Source organism: Bos indicus, chromosome X (assembly GCF_029378745.1).
Source record: "Bos indicus isolate NIAB-ARS_2022 breed Sahiwal x Tharparkar chromosome X, NIAB-ARS_B.indTharparkar_mat_pri_1.0, whole genome shotgun sequence".
Classification (NCBI taxonomy): Eukaryota; Metazoa; Chordata; class Mammalia; order Artiodactyla; family Bovidae; genus Bos; species Bos indicus.
The window spans coordinates 37,731,382-37,743,798 of NC_091789.1; the positions used below are offsets into that span (position 1 = coordinate 37,731,382).

Genomic DNA, 12,417 nt, shown 5'->3' on the forward strand with positions numbered 1-12,417 from the left:
AAAGCAAAATGGCTGTCTGGGGAGGCCTTACAAATAGCTGTGAAAAGAAGAGAAGCCAAAATAAAGGAGAAAAGGAAAGATATAAACATCTGAATGCAGAGTTCCAAAGAATAGCAAGAAGAGATAAGAAAGCCTTCTTCAGCGATCAATGCAAAGAAGTAGAGGAAAACAACAGAATGGGAAAGACTAGAGATCTCTTCAAGAAAGTCAGAGATACCAAAGGAACATTTCGTGCAAAGATGGGCTAGATAAAGGACAGAAATGGTATGGACCTAACAGAAGCAGAAGATATTAAGGAGAGGTGGCAAGAATACACAGAAGAACTGTACAAAAAAGATCTCCACGTCCCAGATAATCACGATGGTGTGATCACTGACCTAGAGCCAGACATCCTGGAATGTGAAGTCAAGTGGGCCTTAGAAAACATCACTACAAACAAAGCCAGTGGAGGTGATAGAATTCCCATTGAGCTAGTCCAAATCCTGAAAGATGATGCTGTGAAAGTGCTGCACTCAATATGCCAGCAAATTTGGAAAACTCAGCAGTGGCCACAGGACTGGAAAAGGTCAGTTTTCATTCCAATCCCAAAGAAAGGCAATGCCAAAGAATGCTCAAACTACCACACAATTACACTCATCTCACACACTAGTAAAGTAATGCTCAAAATTCTCCAAGCCAGGCTTCAGCAATATGTGAACCGTGAACTTCCTGAAGTTCAAGCTGGTTTTAGAAAAGGCAGAGGAACCAGAGATCAAATTGCCAACATCCGCTGGATGATTGAAAAAGCAAGAGAGTTCCAGAAAAACATCTATTTCTGCTTTATTGACTATGCCAAAGCCTTTGACTGTGTGGATCACAATCAACTGTGGAAAATTCTGAAAGAGATGGGAATACCAGACCACCTGACCTGCCTCTTGAGAAATTTGTATGCAGGTCAGGAAGCAACAGTTAGAACTGGACATGGAACAACAGACTGGTTCCAAATAGGAAAAGGAGTAGGTCAAGGCTGTATATTGTCACCCTGATTATTTAACTTCCATGCAGAGTACATCATGAGAAACGCTGGACTGGAAGAAACACAAGCTGGAATCAAGATCACCGGGAGAAATATCAATAACCTCAGATACGCAGATGACGCCACCCTTATGGCAGAAAGTGAAGAGGAACTCAAAAGCCTCTTGATGAAAGTGAAAGTGGAGAGTGAAAAAGTTGGCTTAAAGCTCAACATTCAGAAAACGAAGATCATGGCATCCGGTCCCATCACTTCATGGGAAATAGATGGGGAAACTGTGGAAACAGTGTCAGACTTTATTTTTCTGGGCTCCAAAATCACTGCAGATGGTGACTGCAGCCATGAAATTTAAAAACACTTACTCCTTGGAAGGAAAGTTATGACCAACCTAGATAGCATCTTCAAAAGCAGAGCCATTACTTTGCCAACAAATGTCCATCTAGTCAAGGCTATGGTTTTTCCTGTGGTCATGTATGGATGTGAGAGTTGGACTGTGAAGAAGGCTGAGTGCCGAAGAATTGATGCTTTTGAACTGTGGTGTTGGAGAAGACTCTTGAGAGTCCCTTGGACTGCAAGGAGATCCAACCAGTCCATTCTGAAGGAGATCAGCCCTGGGATTTCTTTGGAAGGAATGATGCTAAAGCTGAAACTCCAGTACTTTGGCCACCTCATGGGAAGAGTTGACTCATTGGAAAAGTCTCTGATGCTGGGAGGGATTGGGGGCAGGAGGAGAAGGGGACGGCAGAGAATGAGATGGCTGGATAGCATCACTGACTCGATGGACGTTGAGTCTGGGTGAACTCCGGGAGTTGGTGATGGCCAGGGAGGCCTGGCGTGCTGCAATTCATGGGGTCACAAGGAGTCGGACACGACTGAGCGACTGATCTGATCTGATCTCTGATGGAGAAAAAGGCACTTGTTAGCTAAGTAGGTCCATACTGGTAGCACTGTAGTTGTTGCTGTTGTTTAGTCACTAAGTTGTGCCCGACTGTTTGTGACCCCATAGGCTGCAGCATTCCCGACTTCCCTGTCCTCCACTATCTCCAGGAGTTTGTTCAAACTCGTGGGCATTGAGTCGGTGATACTACCTAACCATCTCTGCCACCCTCTTCTCCTGCCCTCAGCCTTTCCCAGCACCAGGGTCTCTTCTAGTGAGTTTGCTCTTCCCATCAGGTGGCCAAAACATTGGCGTTTCAGCTTCAGCATCAGTCGTTCTAATGAATCAGTTCAGTTCAGTTCAGTTCAGTCACTCAGTCGTGTCTGACTCTTTGTGACCCCATGGACTGCAGCACATGAGGCCTCCCTGTCCATCACCAACTCCCACAGTTTACTCAAGCTCATGTCCGTTGAGTCGGTGATGCCATCCAACCATCTCATCCTCTGTTCACCCCTTCTCCTCCTGCCTTCAATCTTTTCCAGGATCAGGGCCTTTTCCAATGAGTCAGTTCTTTGCATCAGGTGGCTAAAGTATTGGAGTTTCAGCTTCAACATCAGTCCTTCTGATGAACACCCTGGACTGATCTCTTTTAGGGTGGACTGGTTGGATCTCCTTGCAGTCCAAGGGACTCTCAAGAGTCTTCTCCAACACTGCACTTCAAAAGCATCAATTCTTTGGAGCTCAGCTTTCTTTATAGTCCAACTCTCACATCCATATGTGACTATGACTATGACTGGAAAAACCCTAGCTTTGCCTAGAAGGACTTTTGTTGGCAAAGTAATGTCTCTGCTTTTTAATATGCTGTCTAGGTTGGTCGTAGCTTTTCTTCTAAGGAGCAAGCGTTTTTAATTTCACGGCTGCAGTCTAATCAATATTCATGGTTTATTTCCTGTAGAATTCAATTGTTTGATCTCCGTGCAGTCCAAAACATTCTCAAGAGTCTTCCCCATCAACAAAATTTTGAAAGCATCAGTTCTTCAGCACTAAGCCTTCTTCAGGGTCCAACTCTCACATCTGTACATGACCACTGGAAAAACCATATCTTTGACTATACCCACCTTAGCGAAGTGATGTCTCTGCTTTTTAATACACTGTCTCAGCAATATGTGAACCATGAATTTTCAGATGCTCAAGCTGGTTTTAGAAAAGGCAGAGGAACCAGAGATCAAATTGCCAACATCCGCTGGATCATCAAAAAAGCAAGAGAGTTTCAGAAAAAACATCTATTTCTGCTTTATTGACTATGCCAAAGCCTTTGACTGTGTGGATCACAATAAACTGTGGAAAATTCTGAAGGAGATGGGAATACCAGACACCTGACATGCCTCTTGAGAAACCTGTATGCAGGACAAGAAGCAACAGTTAGAACTGGACATGGAACAACAGACTGGTTCCAAATAGGAAAAGGAGTACGGCAAGGCTGTATATATTCACCCTGCTTATTTAACTTAAATGAAGTGTACATCATGAGAAACGCTGGGTGGAGGAAGCACAAGGTGGAATCAAGATTTCTGGGAGAAATATCAATAACCTCAGATATGCAGATGACACCACCATTATGGCAGAAAGTGAAGAAGAATTAAAGAGCCTCTTGATTAAAGTGAAAGTGGAGAGTGAAAAAGTTGGCTTAAAGCTCAACATTCAGCAAGTAGTCCCATCACTTCACGGCAAATAGATGGGGAAACAGTAGAAACAGTGTCAGACTTTATTTTGGGGGGCTCCAAAGTCACTGCAGATGGTGATTGCAGCCATGAAATTAAAAGATGCTTACTCCTTGGAAGGAAAGTTATGATCAACCTGGACAGCATATTAAAAAGCAGAGACATTACTTTGTCAACAAAGGTCGGTCTAGTCAAAGCCTATGGTATTTCCAGTAGTCGTGTATGGATGTGAGAGTTGGACTATAAAGAAAGCTGAGCGCCAAAGAATTGATGCTTTTGAACTGTGGTGTTGGAGAAGACTCTTGAGAGTCACTTGGACTGCAAGGAGATCCAACCAGTCCATCCTAAAGGAGATCAGTCCTGGGTGTTCATTGGAAGGACTGTTGTTGAAGCTGAAACGCCAATACTTTGGCCACCTGATGTGAAGAACTGACTCATTGGAAAAGACCCTGATGCTGGGAAAGATTGAGGGCAGGAGAAGGGGATGACAGAGGATGAGATGGTTGTATGGCATCACTGACTCAATGGTCATAGGTTTGGGTAGACTCTGTCAGTTGGTGATAGGGAGGCCTGGAGTGCTGCGGTTCATGGGGTTGCAAAGAGTCGGACACGACTAAGTGACTGAACTGAGCTGAACTGAACTAAGTTTACCATGGCTCTTCTTTCAAGGAGCAAGCATCTCTTAAATTCATGGCTGCACTCACCATCCACAGTGATTTTGGAGCCCAACAAGAGGAAAACTGTCACTACATACACATTTTTCACCTTCTATTTGCCATGAAATTATGGGAGCAGATGCTACAAAGTCAGTTTTTAAGCCAGCTTTTTCACCCTCTTCTTTCACCATCATCAAGAAGCTCTTCAGTTCCTCTTTGCTTTCTGCCATTAGAGTGGTATCAGTTGCATATTTGATGTTGTTGACATGTCTCCCAGCAATCTTGATTCCAGCTTGTGATTCATCAAGCCTGGCATTTCACATGATGTACTCTGCGTATAAGTTAAATAAGCAGAATGACAATATACATTCTTGTCACATTCCTTTCCCAATTCTGAGTCAGTCTGTTGTTCCATGTCTGGCTCTAACTCTTGCTTCTTGACCTATATACAGGTTTCTCAGGAGACAGGTAAGGTGGTCTAGTGTTCCCATCACTTTAAGAATTTTCCATAGTTCGCTGTGATCCACACAGTCTGTGGTTTTCCTCTATTTGCACTGTTCATTTAATAAGTCTTCCTTGTTTCTTCTTGCTATTCTCTGGAACTCTGCATTCAGTTGGGTATATCTTTCCCTTTCTCCTTCGCCTTTTGTTTGTCTTCTTTTCTCAGATGTTTGTAAAACCTCCTCAGACAACCACTTCACCTTTTTGCATTCCTTTTTGGGGGGGATAGTTTTGGTTACCACCTACTGTACAATGTTATGATCCTCTGTCCATAGTCCTTCAGGCACTCTGTCTACCACATCTAATCCCTTGAATTTATTCATCACCTCCACTGTATAATCATAAGGGATTTGATTTAGGTTAGGGGCTTCCCTGGTGGCTCAGAGGTAAAGCCTCTGCCTGCAGTGCAGGAGACCCATGTTTGATCCCTGAGTCAGGAAGATCCCCTGGAGAAGGAAATGGCAACCCACTGCAGTACTCTTGTCTGGAAAATTCCTTGGGCTACAATCCATGGAGTTGCAAAGAGTTGAACATGACTTAGCGACTTCACTTTCACTTTCACTTTTTTCATATCTGAATGTCCTATTGGTTTTCCCTACATTGTTCAATTTATGCATAACTTTGCAACAAGGAGCTCATGATCTGAGCCACAGTCAGCTCCACATCTTGTTTTTGCTGACTATGCAGAGTTTCTGCATCATTAGCTGCAAAAAGTATAATCAATTTAATTTCAGTATTTACCATCTGATGATGTCAGTGTGTAGAGTCATCTCATGTGTTGTTGGAAGAGGATGTTTGCTATGACCAGTGTGTTCCTTTGGCAAAACTCTCTTTGCTTTTGCCCTGCTTCATCTTGTACACCAAGGCCAAATTTGCCTGTTATTTCAGGTGTCTTTTGAGTTTCTACTTTTGCATTCCTATCCCCTGTGATGAAAAGAACATCTTTTTTTTTTTTTTTTTTTTTTTGGTGTTAGGTCTAGAAGGTGTTATAGGTCTTCATAGAACTAGTCAGCTTCAACTTACTTGGCATCAGTGGTTAGGGTACAGACTTGGATTACTGTGATGTTGAATGGTTTACTTGGAAACGAACTGAGATCATTCTGTCATTTTTAAGGTTGCACACAAGTACTGCATTTCAGACTCTTTTGTTGACTATGAGGGCTACTCCATTTCTTCTAAGGGATTCTTGCCCACAGTAGTAAATATAATGGTCATCTGAATTAAATTCACCCATTCCCATTGTTCATTTTGTTCACTGATTCCTAAGATGTCGAAGTTTTCTCTTGCCATCTCCTGCTTGATCACATGAAATGTAACTTGATTCATGGACCTAACCTTCCTATGCAATATTGTTCCTAGCCATATTGTTCTTTATAGCATCAGACTTAACTTTCAGCACCAGACATATCCACAACTGAGTGTTGTTTCCACTTTCGCCCAGCCACTTCATTCTTTCTGGAACTATTAGTAATTGCCCTCCACTCTTCACCAGTAGCATATTGGACACCTTCCAACCTGGGGAGCTCATCTTCTGGTGTCATATCTTTTTACCTTTTCCTATAGTCCATGGAGTTCTCGAGGAAAGAATACTGGAGTGGGTTGTCATTTCCTCTTCCAGTGGACCACAATATGTCCGAACTCTCCAATATGACTGATCCGTCTTCAGTGGGCCTGCATGGCATAGCTTCATTGAGTTATGCAACTGCCGTCACCATGACAAGGCTGTGATCCATGAAGGGGGCAGGTAGCATGGCACTGGAGATGTCAATTTGATCAAGCAATGAAACTACATTGGTAAAGTACCTGAAATTGAAATCACCACCTGGTCAAGCTAATGAAAACCCACTCTCATTCTCCAAGACCATCTGTTTTCTGTACGGGCCAAATAGGCTACTTTAATGGGGATATGGAGGAAATCATCACTCCTGCATGTTTGTAGCCCTTGATGGTACTGCAAATCGCTGAAATCCACTCAGGTATGTGCATTGATTTGGTTTACTATATTTCTGCTGCTGCTGCTGCTGCTAAGTCGCTTCAGTCGTGTCTGACTCTGTGCCACCCCATAGATGGCAGCCCACCAGGCTCCACCGTCCCTGGGATTCTCCAGGCAAGAATACTGGAGTGGGTTGCCATTTCCTTCTCCAATGCATGAAAGTGAAAAGTGAAAGCGAAGTTGCTCAGTTGGGTCAGATTCTTCGTGATCCCACGTACCACAGCCTACCAGGCTCCTCCATCCATGGGATTCTCCAGGAAAGAGTACTGGATTGGGTTGCCATTGCCTTCTCCATTACTATATTTCTAGATAGAGGCAATTCTAATTGCTTCCATTTCGCCATCCATGCCAAAATAGCCCTCAATCTGCAGGTCAGGGAACAGATGAGTTGTGGACTCTGCCAGCTGCTGAATATGTCTATCCTAATTTTGCATTCCAGAACTGTGTAGACAAGCACAGGATTGGTTTGGCTTCACACTGCACCCAATGGAGGTGGGTCTAAGCTAAAATTTCATTGATCCCTTGACCTCCATAAACTCCTACTATGACTGATGGACCATAGTGACACTTGGGGCATCTTGGAATTAGTGTGAGATCAGAACCAGTGTCCGATAGGCCCCAAAAGGTATTCTCCTAATTCAAAATCACATCGACTAAAAACCTCTAGGTCCCTTTCAGGAAGGCCAGGAAACAGACTAACAATATATATTTTGGGACAGTGTACCAAGGCATGATGGACACCTACTTCCGGATTTCAAAACTTACCCCAAAGCTGCAGCTATCAAAACTGTGTGGTACTAGCATAAGGATGGACACATAGATCAATGTAATAGAATTAAGAGTCTTGAAAAAAAAAACCATAAATCTATTCATGGACATACATACCAAAGAGTTGAAAACAGGCGTTCACACAGAACCCCATAGAGGAATGTCCACCACAGTAGGCACAAGGGAGAAGTCACCCAAATGTCCATCCACTGCTGAGCAGATAGAAAACATGTGTGGTCTAGCCATACAGTGGAAAACTATTCAGCCAGGAAAAGGAAAGAAGTGCTGATTCGTGCTACCACATGCATGGGCCCTATGCTCAGTGACAGCAGCCAGACACAGAAGGCCACCTATTTATTGTATGCCTCCATCTCTAGGAAGTCTCCAGAACAGGCAAAGGGCTGTTGATAGGAAGCTGATGAGTGGTTGGTTGCCTGAGAACTATGCAAGGTAGGATGGGGTGGGGAAAACTGCAGGAGGGGGCAGTGGGGAGTGACCGCCTGGCTGGTACAGGGGTTTCTCCTTGTGGTGGTGCCAAAGTTTTGGAACTAGACACAGTGGTGATGATGGCCCAGCACTGCCAGCATATACTTGGTGCCACTGGGTGGTCTGCTGCCTTCTCTGTATAAAGGTCTCCTCCCGTGGAAAGGGAGAGTTCCGACAAAGAGAGGGTCCGATGGGCAGGGTGAGCAGGATTCTGCCAGCGCCATTTCTTTGCAGATTCAGGCCTGCGGAGGTGGGTGGGGTGGGGGGCATGGGAAAGCAGTGATCTCAGGGGAGTCTACCTGTCACAGAACGTGCGCCCTGACCAATGAGGGGCCGGCTCATGGTTGCTAGGATATGGAGTAGAGGTCTGAGAGTACCGGTTGTTTTGAGAGGTTGGGACCAGCTGACTCATCCCACCGCATCTCATCTCATCGCATATCATCCCGTCACACCTCATCCCATTGCACCGCAAAGCGAGGCCTCAGAGAAAGCAGGCTCAACGGTCAGCATGAAAGGGGCCGTCAAAGGTCATCTGGTCGCCGCTTCCGCACCGCCCATGCCGAGCTATCCTTCTCCATGAGACACATGGAGCGCCACCTGAACTCCTCTGCATCCATCTTTCTAGCAGCCGTTATGCACCACCTAACTGCCAAGGTCCTGGGGCTGGCAGGCAACAAGGCCCAGAACAGCGGTCAGAGGCACATCACCCCAGAACTCGTGGCACAGCGGTCCACCACAACGCTCTGCTCAATGGCTCTTTTGGGATGACAACCATCTCCCTGCTGGCCCCAGCCTGGCACTAGCTGCTCAACCCTGGGTCCTCGGTTCCTCCCCCTAGCTGTCGGGCGCCAGGTCTGCTCACTGACCGACTGCACAGCCCGGTGTCTCAGGCCCAGTCATGTCGAATCAATCAAAGAGTTTCAAGACATCCCTGTGTGTGCTTCAGTCACTTGGCCTGGGAAGTGGTGGTGGGACACCCCTCCTTGGAGAGGTAGGGGTCGGGGGTCTGGCTAGAGCAGAGGGGGAGTGTTGTGGGTACGGGTGGAGTCGGGGATGGCAGGCAGAGAGGAGCGGTCGCCCACGGTGACAGCGCATGCGGTGACCCTGGTGAGAGAGGCTGGCTGTGGCGGGGGTGCAGTGGAGTGGGGTCTGGGGGGAGGCCGGGGAAAAGAAGGCTCCCCCGTTGGCTCTGAGCAAGTAGGAGCCAGGCGAAGTCCCCAGAGGGACCGGGGTCCTGAGGGTGACGTTCAAGACCGAGAGGACGGCGTCGTGGTGGGGTGAAGGTGCCAAAGTGACCGACCGCCTCGCGGCGTGGAATGCAGGGACGGTGGACAGCGTGCTTGACAGGGGTTCCCATGGCCATAGGGCCTAGATACCCATTGGGGCAGGGGCCTAGACCGCGAGACTGCGGCGGAATGGGGACTGGGGTGGGCGGGACACAACCCGCAATTATGCAAAGTTGAATCAGGGTCACGCAGGGTCACCAGTTGACTTTTTGGTCGTGTGCCTTTAGGGATGCCAGGAAATGCCCTGCTAGGCAACCTGCAGGAGCAAGCTGTCACCTAGCAACAGCGGGCTCCCAGCCAGGACCGGCCCAGGTCCTCCGATTTGCATATGGCGCCTGCAGCCACTCATGGCCCCGCCTCCGCGCCCGCTCTTTTGCGTATCACCCCGGCGATGGGAGCATCTGGGCGGCCGCGCGGGCGCCGTCGCGCTGTGGGCCCGAGCCGGACGCAGGGCACGTCGCCTGTCGCCGCCCGGTTGCGTCAGCGCGCCTGGAAGGGCCAGGGAGGCGAAGATGGCGGCTTCCGCGGCCGGCCTTGGCGGTGGAGCGGGCCCGGGCCCCGAGCCGGGGGACTTCCTGGCGCGCTACCGCCAGGTGTCCAACAAACTCAAGAAGCGGTTCCTGCGGAAGCCGAACGTGGCGGAGGCCGGCGAGCAGTTCGCCCAGCTCGGCCGTGAGCTGCGCGCCCAGGAGTGCCTGCCGTACGCGGCCTGGTGCCAGCTGGCGGTGGCGCGCTGCCAACAGGCGCTCTTCCACGGGCCCGGCGAGGCACTGGCGCTGACCGAGGCCGCGCGCCTCTTTCTGCAGCAGGAGCGCGACGCGCGCCAGCGCCTGGCCTGCCCCGCCGCCGCCGGGGAGGCCCTACAGGCCGCCGCCGCCGCGCTGGGCGCCGCCGTGCGCCTGCACCTGGAGCTCGGGCAGCCGGCCGCAGCCGCCGCGCTCTGCCTCGAGCTGGCGGCTTCCCTGCGCGACCTGGGCCAGCCGGCCGCCGCCGCCGGCCACTTCCAGCGCGCCGCGCAGCTGCAGCTGCCCCAGCTGCCCCTGGCCGCCTTGCAGGCGCTCGGCCATGCCGCGTCCTGCCAGCTGCTGGCGCGGGACTACAGCAGCGCGCTGGCACTCTTCACGCGCATGCAGCGCCTGGCGCAGGAGTTTGGCGGCCCCCCGCCGCAGCCCCTGATGCCGCCGCCCCCACCGCCCGGGCCGCAGCCCGCCGCCCCCGCGGCCCTCGCCCCGGTGCTCCCGCCCAGCGCTGGGCAGCCAGCCACCGCCGCCCCGGCCGCGCTGGGTGCCTTCGCCGACGTGCTGGTCCGCTGCGAGGTGTCCCGCGTGCTGCTGCTGCTGCTCCTGCAGCCGCCGCCGGCCAAGCTCCTGCCGGAGCACGCGCACACCCTGGAGAAGTACGCCTGGGAGGCTTTTGACGGCCACGGGCAGGACAGCAGCGGCCCGCTGCCCGAGGAGCTCTTTCTGCTGCTACAGTCCTTGGTCATGGCCACACACGAGAAGGACACAGAGGCCGTCAAGTTGCTGCAGGTGGAGATGTGGCCCCTGCTGAGCGCCGAGCAGAACCACCTCCTGCACCTCGTTCTGCAGGAAACCGTCTCCCCGTCAGGCCAGGGGATCTGACGAATCCCTGACAGGAACCCAGCCACGCTGTGCCTGTTCCCGAAACTCACGCACCAGCCTGAGCGTTTGCGGGAGCATGAAAGATCTTGATCCCGGCGCTTCTGCCTCTGCAATGTATCTTACTTGTCTTGCCACCGGAGGAATGTAGTTGACTAAAGTCACCTTGTTTCCATGACAGTGGCAGGAAAAGGGAAAAAAAAAAAACAAACCATATAATAGAATCGGAGGACACAGCTCACCTCACCAGAAATTTCAACATAAACTTGAGAATCCCTTGGGTCCCTTTCACCCAACTCCCCCCCAACCAAAGCTCCCCTTTCCCAACATCCTTGTTTCACACAGGATTTATTTGAATAGCTCTGGCTCAGAACTCTAGCTGCATGATCTTTTCATGGTGACAGTGATTCCTTAGCATATTCCGATGTCTGCCTGCGTGATCGCCCAGTTCCTCCTTTGTTTCATGCGCCTCATACATAGTATTCATTGGAATCATTGTATTCAGTCCTCCACGGTTGTCACTACAGCCCTCAATCTATGATAAAGCCTTTCTGACACTCCTGACTTGCAGTTTAGATTGAGCTCCTCTGTAAAATGGGGATTTTATCTAGCTGTCAGAAGGTAGAAGCACAGATAGTTTCCTTTTAGATCCGAGGTGGATTCGTTCACTCGAAATGGCCACTGTGCCTTTGAATCTACAGAGAACATTTGCGATGTGGTCCTTAGCTACAGTGTGTATGTTTTCGGTGCGAAAGGGGTTGGCCTGGGAGTAGGGGTGAGGGAGGGGTGAGCTCCAGCACAAAGGTGTCAGATGTGCACTGGAGTTTTCAGTTGCAGTTGTTCCGAGAGGTCTGGGTAATCCACATGGACAAGTTTTATTTGTAGTACAGATCCTTCTACAAATCTTCCTTTAACTCAAATATATAAAATCAACATGCTTCTTTGGTCTAGTGTGATCACATATATGCCAGACTGTCCCCTTGGCCCCCAAAAACAGGATGGTGTTCCATTTTTAAACACTATATTTCTGGTCCAAATGATACATGCAAACTGACTTAGCTGTTTTCTCAAATTTTCTTTAGTGTTGAGTGTGATGACAAGAACTCTTTAGAATATATTCTCATTCTCAGCCATTCAGTTTGGGAAAATGCGTCCTTGAGGCTGAGGTTATAGACAGCAGTAATCTTTTGGGGTGAGATTTAAGCACTCAGTTTGGGACTCGATCTTGCTTTTGTGGGTTTGGTGGGGAGGGGGAATATGTGGAATGTTGTATGAGATAAGTGCCCCCAAATTGGTCGGACTTTTAGGGCATTTTTGGTACCTCTATTTCAGCAGTGTGGGAACAGTGGCTAAGCAAGTATAGCGGAGCCCATTGGAGACAGATGCAGGCACCCCTCCTGTGCTCTCACATGGCTGCCAAGCAGGGTCCTTCCAAGCCCTGAAAGTCCAGTCCCGCTTACTGCCAAGGTGGTAAGGGTGCATGCTCCCTTGTGCGTTT

General features: G+C 49.3%; 1 protein-coding gene across 1 annotated transcript; it reads left to right on the forward strand.

Annotated features, from left to right (window-relative positions):
- Positions 1–9,715: 9,715 nt before the first annotated feature.
- Positions 9,716–11,856, forward strand: LOC139181707 (40-kDa huntingtin-associated protein). Its single transcript, XM_070785337.1, has one exon. The coding sequence runs from the start codon at positions 9,813–9,815 to the stop codon at positions 10,920–10,922; it is 1,110 nt and encodes a 369-aa protein (XP_070641438.1). The 5' UTR covers positions 9,716–9,812; the 3' UTR covers positions 10,923–11,856.
- Positions 11,857–12,417: the final 561 nt, after the last annotated feature.